An 8560-nucleotide genomic window follows, 5' to 3' on the forward strand; every position below is an offset into this window, starting at 1 on the left:
TCACTCCTCTTCCTGATGATGTGGACTCTAATGTTGTTCTATTGAAGTCTCAGGGTGTGACAGGGATGCTCAGGCTCAGAAAGCCTGGGCACTCCCCTGCACCCCTGTGCTTCTGGACATTCCCACAGATGCTTCTCTGACCAGAGCCTCTGCTGGGGCCACACTGGCCCTTGGGTTCTTACTGTGACTGCAAGGTACACCTCAGCAATGCCCATCAGGGAACTGTAACAAAACCAGGTTTATCCTCACAGGTCCTGGTGAGCACCTGGGATCCCAAAGCCATTCAGGGAGGTGTCAGAGAGGGAGAGTGGCATTGAGAGGGAGACAAAGCTCCCCTGAGGTATCTGCCTTTATAAGGGCGCATGGCCAGAGTGGTTAGGGGTTTGTGGGTTCACACTTTATTGGAGATTTTTATATGATTAGAATTTGGGTGTTCAGTGGGAAAATCATGGTCACTCTTGTATCAGTATGGAGGTTACCCAGGGCTTTTTGAAGAGGTACTTCATAGGTGGGGCAGCCTGAGCGCTTATCTGGTAATTGTGTCCCTCACCTAATAGTGTGTTTACTCAACCTGACTACCTTAGAAATGCATGCCTCAGGGATCAAAAGCTTAATGTCAGGTCATTACGTTACAATCAAAATGCTTAATGTCAGGCAGTTACTCTGGAAACATGCTCCTGTGTTTCTGAACTGGTCTCCTGCTTTTATTCTGTGATGCAGCTCCCTGTCCAGGAAGCCTACCATAGCCACTGGCAAACACTGAGTAGCAAACATATACCTCCCAGTGCAGTCTACATGGAAAGACAAATTTGAACAAATAGATTGACCAGGTATATTCTTCGTGTCAGGATAATCATAAATATGATGATGCAAAATTTCAAAAGTTTTATTACTATGCAAAATGTTTCTTTTTTATGATTTCCTTTGTTCTACTCACTTTGGGCCTTCTTTTTCTTTAGGAAAGAGTACTTTGAATATAAAATCAGTACCAGGGACTGATTTAGAGCAGGCATACCAAATGTGAATTACCTTAATTTAATTTCCTTTTTCCCATATCCCTAGAGACACTGCTTTCTTCCTAGTTAGGAGTGATATCTTCCATTCCTGTTCATTGTGAATCAGCTACACCAGTGCACTAGATCTTACCCTCAGCTATGGTCCACTAGACTTTTTCCTTCAAGTATATCCCTCAAGTATAATTATATGTAATAAACTGCACCTATTTAAAGTACAGAGCTTCGGGGCACCTGGGTGGCTCAGTCCTTAAGCATCTGCCCTCAGCTCAGGTCATGATCCTGGGCTCCTGGGATTGAGCCCCACATCGGGCTCCCTGCTCAGCGGGGAGTCGGCTTCTCCCTCTCCCACTCTCCCTGCTTGTGTTCCCTCTCTCGCTGTGTCTCTCTCTGTCAAAATAAATAAATAAAATCTTAAAAAAAAAATAAAAGTACATAGCTTCACATTTGTGGTGAGCCCAGCATACCCTAAAGAGTTGGCAGTTGAACCACTATGTTGCACACTGGAAACTTAAGGAGTTTGTGTGTCAACCACACATTGAAAAAATTTTTAAATAGACTATACAGTTTGATGCATGGAGGAGGTGTGCAACATTTAGGAGGACATTCTGAATGATTCTGTTTCTATAAATTCCAGAAAGTGCACAATAACCTTTACTTTGTTCTGTAAGTTATTAAAATTTCATACCCCTGACCCTCAGTTTTCTTTTTTTTTGAACTTTTTTTTCATTTTTATTGTTATGTTAATCACCATACATTACATCATTGTTTTGGAAGTAGTGTTCCATGATTCATTGTTTGTGCATAACACCCAGTGCTTCCTGCAGAACGTGACCTCTTTAGTACCCATCACCAGGCTAACCCATCCACCCATGCCCCCTTCCCTCTAGAAACCTGTTTGTTTTTCAGAGTCCAGTCATCTCTCATGGTTCCTCTCCCCCTCCGATTTCCCTCCCTTCATTCTTCCCCTCCTGCTATCTTCTTCTTCTTCTTTTTTTAACATATATTGCATTATTTGTTTCAGAGGTACAGATCTGTGATTCAACAGTCTTGCACAATTCACAGCGCTCACCGTAGCACATACCCTCCCCAATGTCTATCACCCAGCCACCCCATCCCTGCCACACCCCCACCACTCTAGCAACCCTCAGTTTGTTTCCTGAGATTAAGAATTCCTCATATAAGTGAGGTCATATGATACATGTCTTTCTTTGATAGACTTATTTCACTCAGCATAACACCCTCCAGTTCCATCCACGTCGTTGCAAATGGCAAGATGTCATTCCTTTTGATGGCTGCATAATATTCCGTTGTGTATATATACCACTTCTTCTTTATCCATTTATCTGTCGATGGACATCTTGGCTCTTTCCACAGTTTGGCTATTGTGGACATTACTGCTATAAACATTGGGGTGCACATACCTCTTCGGATCCCTACATTTTTATATTTGAGATAAATACCCAGTAGTGCAATTGCTGGAATGTATGGTAGCTCTATTTTCAACTGTTTGAGGAACCTCCATACTGTTTTCCAGAGTGGTTGCACCAGCTTGCATTCCCACCAACAGTGTAGGAGGGTGCCCCTTTCTCCACATCCCCGCCAACACCTGTCGTTTCCTGACTTGTTAATTTTAGCCATTCTGACTTGTGTGAGGTGGTATCTCATTGAGGTTTGGATTTGGATTTCCCTGATGCCGAGGGATGTTGAGCATTTTTTCATGTGTCTGTTGGCCATTTGGATGTCTTCTTTGGAAAAATGTCTATTCATGTCTTCTGCTCATTTCTTGATTGGATTATTTGTCCTTTGGGTGTTGAGTTTGGTAAGTTCTTTATAGATTTTGGATACTAGCCCTTTATCTGATATGTCATTTGCAAATATTTTCTCCCATTCTGTGGGTTGTCTTTTGGTATTGTGGACGGTTTCTTTTGCTGTGCAAAAGCTTTTTATCTTGATGAAATACCAATAGTTCATTTTTGCCCTAGCTTCCCTTGCCTTTGGCTATGTTTCTAGGAAGAAGTTGCTGCGGTTGAGGTGGAAGAGGTTGCTGCTTGTGTTCTCCTTTAGGATTTGGATGGACGCCTGTCTCACGTTTAGGTGTTTCAACCTAATTTGGAGTCTATTTTTGTGTGTGGTGTAAGGAAATGGTCCAGTTTCATTTTTCTGCATGTGGCTGTCCAATTTTCCCAACACCATTTGTTGAAGAGACTTTTTTCCATTGGACATTCTTTCCTGCTTTGTCAAAGAGTAGTTGACCGTAGAGCTGAGGTTCCATTTCTGGGCTCTCGATTCTGCTCCATTGATTTTTGTGTCTGTTTTTGTGCCAGTACCATACTGTCTTGATGATGACAGCTTTGAAATAGCGTCGGAAGTCCGGAATTGTGATGCCGCCAGCTTTGCTTTTCTTTTTCAACATTCCTCTGGCTATTCGGAGTCTCTTCTGCTTCCATACAAATTTTAGATTATTTGTTCCATTTCTTTGAAAAAAGTGGTTGGTATTTTGATGGGGATTGCATTGAATGTGTAGATTGTTCTAGGTAGCGTTGACATCTTCACAATGTTTGTTCTTCCAATCTATGAGCATGGAACGTTTTTCCATTTCTTTGTGTCTTCCTCAATTTCTTTCATGAGTATTTTATAGTTTTCTGAGTACATATCCTTTGCCTCTTTGGTTAGATTTATTCCTAGGTATCTAATGGTTTTGGGGGCAATTGTAAATGGGATCGACTCCTTGATTTGTCTCTCTTCTGTCTTGTTGTTGGTGTATATGAATGCCACTGATTTCTGTGCATTGATTTTATATCCTGCCAGTTTACTGAATTCTTGTATGAGTTCTAGCAGTTTTGGGGTGGAGTCTTTTGGGTTTTCCACATAAAGTATCATATCATCTGCAAAGAGTGAGAGTTTGACTTCCTCTTTGCCAATTTGATGTCTTTGATTTCTTTTTGTTGTGTCATTGCTGTGGCTAGGACTTCTAATAATATGTTGATTAGCAGTGGTGATAGTGGACATCCCTGCCGTGTTCCTGACCTTAGGGGGAAAGCTCTCAGCTTGAGCCTCAGTTTTCTTATTTTTGCAGATAACATGGGGATAATAAAATCAATTTCAGAGTGATATTGTGGCTAATAAACAAAGCTGTGGGCATACTTTGTAGATCCTAACAAAATGTTCAAAGGTGAGGGGTATGATATTTGTGTGTGCGTGTGTTTATTCACACTTTTCTTTGAAGTAAACCTGGATGCTCATGTGCACACACACAGAATCATTATTAGGTGATCTTTCCTGTCACAATAAACTTGACAGAAAGTGGGAGAGGATAAGAATGAAAAGAATGAATATTTAGATTAGCGTGAAAGTTAAACTATGTAAATATTTGGACACAAAGATTTAAGATAGAACAAATCGCATTAAGGATTCAGTTTTTCTACGATAGTACCTGCAAGTCAGCATGGCTCATGGCATGGGAGATCTTCTGTACCAGCTCGTGGGGCTGAACAACTCCAAAGTGACTTCAGACTCCTTTGGCTACTTGAAGTAGGGCACCAACACGGTATATCCTTATCCAAGAGAATGTAAATGAATAAAATCCAAGGCTGCATTCACTTCCCTTGAACAAAGTGTTATTGGATAAATGTCTGGATTATTTTTTCATTGTGGTTGTAAGAAATGACCATGCTGCTCCCTTAAAACAAATCAATTTATTTTCTGATAGTACTGGAAGTCAGAAGACTGAAATAGGTCCCCCTGAGCTAAAATCACTCTGTCTGCAGAGAAGAGTTCATTGTGGAGGTCTGGGGAGAATAGGTTTTCTTGCCTATTTCAGCTTTAGGGCCACCTGTACTCCCTGGTTTATGTCCCTTCCCTTTACCTTGAAAGCCAACAAAATAGCATCTCGAAATCTCTCTCTGACTCCAAGACTGCTGCCTCCCCCTTCCACAACTGGAGGACGCTTGTCATCTATTGAGCCCAGCTGGATAATCAGAATAACTTTATCCTGGGCCAGCTGACTAGCAATGTTAATCCCATTTGCAACCTTAATTCTCCCTTGCCATGACACAAGACATATCCAAAGATTCTGTAGATTAAGATGTGGAAATATTCGGGGGACATTATCCTGCCTACTATACTATTTTTCCTAGGTATATTTGATGTCAACTCAGAGGCCTTTCTTTGGAGAATCAAACACAATTGATCTCACCTCTAGGGTGAGTACTGAGTCTTTTCTCTCCAAACCACACAGGAAGAGGATCACATGGCTTATTTACTAAAATCACCCTAAAGCTGTAATGGTAAAGTAAACTATCAACAAAAGAAATTCAGTATCATCTCAAAGTTAAGGTAAAGTCAAGGAGGTTAGAACTCTGGAAGGCAGGTAAATTCATGAGAAAGAGGATTAAAAAAAAAATGGATTCACCTGACTTCTAATCTGGCCTCCCAGGACCAAAATATCAGCAGGAAAAGTTGCCTTTCTGTCCAGACCAGTTGTCCACTGGGAATGCAGTGCTCTGAGGTGGGAGTAACAATGGAAACAGTGCCTAATGAGCAGACACAGAGCTGTAAATATCTCCTCTGCTGCAGAGCTTCAGCATGTGAAACCTTGGACTGGCCACAACATGGTTGTTATTTCTGGGTTCCTAAGTCTGGTTGGGGGACCCATGCCTCTCTGCTTCCTGCTGTCCTGTCTGGGAACAGAGCTGCGGTCTCGAGCATCAACCATCCGGGGAGGAATTCAGACCTCCACATGGAGACTTTCATCTTAGAGATCCCAACCAGGTGAGCCTGAGAGCTCAGCAGGTACTTAAGGAAAGGAGCAGAGAGAATGGAAGCTGAGAACTTTGACCTGAGGTCACCTGAGTCTAGGTACACTCATTTATAATTAATTTACGTAGTATGTTCAAAAGAGAAGTGTCCATAGGACCCAGCAATACAGGCATCGTTGTTGACGATACATGGGTTGGAATGGAAGTCCACTTGGATGAGACAGGGGAAGGAATGGGAACCTAAAGTGATTCCAGTGAAATTAGACATGTCCAAGGAGTTTTGCAGCTAAGGGGAGCAGGAAATCAGAGTATTTGACAGTTTAGAATGTGGTGGTTTTGTACATGTTCTGTATTTATAGAAAGACCCAGATCCATGCAGGTAACTATTCTCTTGTGACAGCAGTTCCTGAGATACACATTTCTCAGAACCTTCTCTCACACTGAGTATTCACATGGGAAAGTGTATTTCATATGCAACAAGGGGTATGCTAACTAGCTTTTCTTGTAATACTTCATGACCAAAAAGTGTGTAAACGATGGAGGCATTTGTGAAAAGCAGAGAAAACGCACCCAAATCTGTTCGATGGTGAAAATAACTCATTTACTCACAGGAAGGAACAGTGCTATAAGCTTCCTACATGTAGTGACCCATGCTGTATCCACCCTAGGAGGATGGGTACTGCTGTCCCCACTCTCTGAGTGAGGATAGTCCCATTTGGAATGGATTGATTGTCTCTCCCAAGTTCCAACATTGTATATGTGGTAGATCTGATGTTCAAAACCTGGTTTTCTGATTCAAAAATTTGGCACTTAAAATCATTCAGAAAAGTCCTTTGTTATTTCATCTTTAAAAATCCCCTTCTAATGTCCTACATTGTGTACTACAGTGTGTATTTTCTGTTGTAAATTGCAGGTTTATTCCCTTTGCACATTTTTCTAGAGGGATATTCAATCAGTAAAATGTCTGACATCATGAAAAGACCACTCTTTTCTTGTTTAGATACACTGTTATTTTTCTGCTTTGTTAATTATTCTGGGCAGCAAGGGCATGTGGCAGGGGCTGGAAGGCTGCCAGAACTGGGGAAGCTTTCTGCTCATCACAGTGTCTCAGGAATCCCTTGCGGTTATTAGATCTCTGTGACCTCTCATGTCCATTTCTTTCCTGCATTTGATGAACCTCCTTTTTTTTTTAAGATTTTATTTATTTATTTGACAGAGAGAGACACAGCGAGAGAGGGAACACAAGCAGGGGGAATGGGAGAGGGAGAAGCAGGCTTCCCACCGAGCAGGGAGCTTGATGTGGGGCTGGATCCCAGGACCCTGGGATCATGACCTGAGTGGAAGGCAGACGCTTGACGACTGAACCACCCAAGCGCCCCACTAACTGACATTTAAAGAAAAACTAAAAAAAAGAAAAATGTAATAAATAAATAAATGAAGCCCATAAAATTCAACACTTTTATGCTTTTTTTTTCTTTCCTTGTAGTCACCACCACCACATGGAAGCAGACAATGACACAGGAATTTCAGAGTTTCTTCTTCTGGGATTATCAGAGGAACCAGAATTACAGCCCATCATATTTGGGCTTTTCCTCTGCATGTACCTAATCACTGTGCTGGGGAACCTGCTCATCATCCTGGCCGTCAGCTCAGACTCCCATCTCCACACCCCCATGTACTTCTTCCTCTCCAGCCTGTCCTTTGTAGACATCTGCTTCACCTCCACCACCATCCCCAAGATGCTGTGGAACATCCAGACTCAGAGCCAAGTCATCACCTATGCCGGCTGCCTCACACAGATTTACTTTTTCTTAATCTTTGGAGCCTGGGATGACTTTCTCTTGGCTGTGATGGCCTATGACCGCTTCGTGGCCATCTGTCACCCCCTGCACTACACAGTCATCATGAACCCCCGGTTCTGTGGACTGCTGGTTCTGGTGTCCTGGGTCATCAGTGTTCTCAATTCCTTGTTACAGAGTTTAATGGTGTTGCGGCTGTCCTTCCGTACAAAGGTGGAAATCCCCCATTTTTTCTGTGAACTCAATCAAGTAGTTGGGCAGGCCTGTTCTGACACCTTCCTTAATGACATGGTGATGAATTCCGGAATTATGTTGCTTGGTGGTGCTCCCCTGGCTGGGATCCTTTATTCCTACTCTAAGATTGTTCCCTCCATACGTAGGATATCCTCAGCTCAGGGCAAGTATAAAGCATTTTCCACCTGTGCATCTCACCTCTCCGTTGTCTCCTTATTTTTTTGTACCAGCCTAGGAGTGTACCTTAGCTCTGCTGCTCCCCAGAGCTCCCACTCAAGTGCAGTAGCCTCGGTGCTGTACACGGTGGTGACGCCCATGCTGAACCCCTTCATCTACAGCCTGAGGAACAGAGACATAAAGAGGGCTCTGAAAAGAATCACTGGGGTTCCAGTGATGTAAGGGGCCATCGTCCTGGGCCTGAAGAAGTGCCCATGTTTGAAGGGCTCACAGACTCAGAGCCAGGAACTGCTATTCTTTGATCAATCTGTGGAAATAGAATCTGCTCCTTGTATATATTTTCTGGAATTTCCGTTCGTTTGAATTCAACTTCTCCATGCATTTGCTTAACTCACTTTATTAAGCTTCTGCTCTGTCTGATACACAGACAGTGTTCCCCTCTCTAGATTTTCATATGTCCCCATTGTTTTCCCAAGCCTTGGATCACAGGTCCCTGGAAATTTCTACATCTTACATGGGGCAAGTTGGATTTCTTAAAAATAATTTCTTTTTAAACCACTTAATATTGTGCCAAGTA

General features: G+C 42.5%; 1 protein-coding gene across 1 annotated transcript; it reads left to right on the forward strand.

The window, feature by feature from the left end:
• Window positions 1–7272: 7272 nt before the first annotated feature.
• LOC118357109 (olfactory receptor 7A17-like) lies at window positions 7273–8205 on the forward strand. The gene has a single exon (XM_035728263.1). The coding sequence runs from the start codon at window positions 7273–7275 to the stop codon at window positions 8203–8205; it is 933 nt and encodes a 310-aa protein (XP_035584156.1).
• The last annotated feature ends 355 nt before the right edge of the window (window positions 8206–8560 follow it).

This window comes from Zalophus californianus, chromosome 1 (genome assembly GCF_009762305.2).
Source record: "Zalophus californianus isolate mZalCal1 chromosome 1, mZalCal1.pri.v2, whole genome shotgun sequence".
In the NCBI taxonomy this organism is placed as follows: Eukaryota; Metazoa; Chordata; class Mammalia; order Carnivora; family Otariidae; genus Zalophus; species Zalophus californianus.

Bases quoted from the DNA above. Each gene is read 5' to 3' on its own strand.
- LOC118357109 (XM_035728263.1), top strand. From the start codon at position 7,273: ATGGAAGCAGACAATGACACAGGAATTTCAGAGTTTCTTCTTCTGGGA.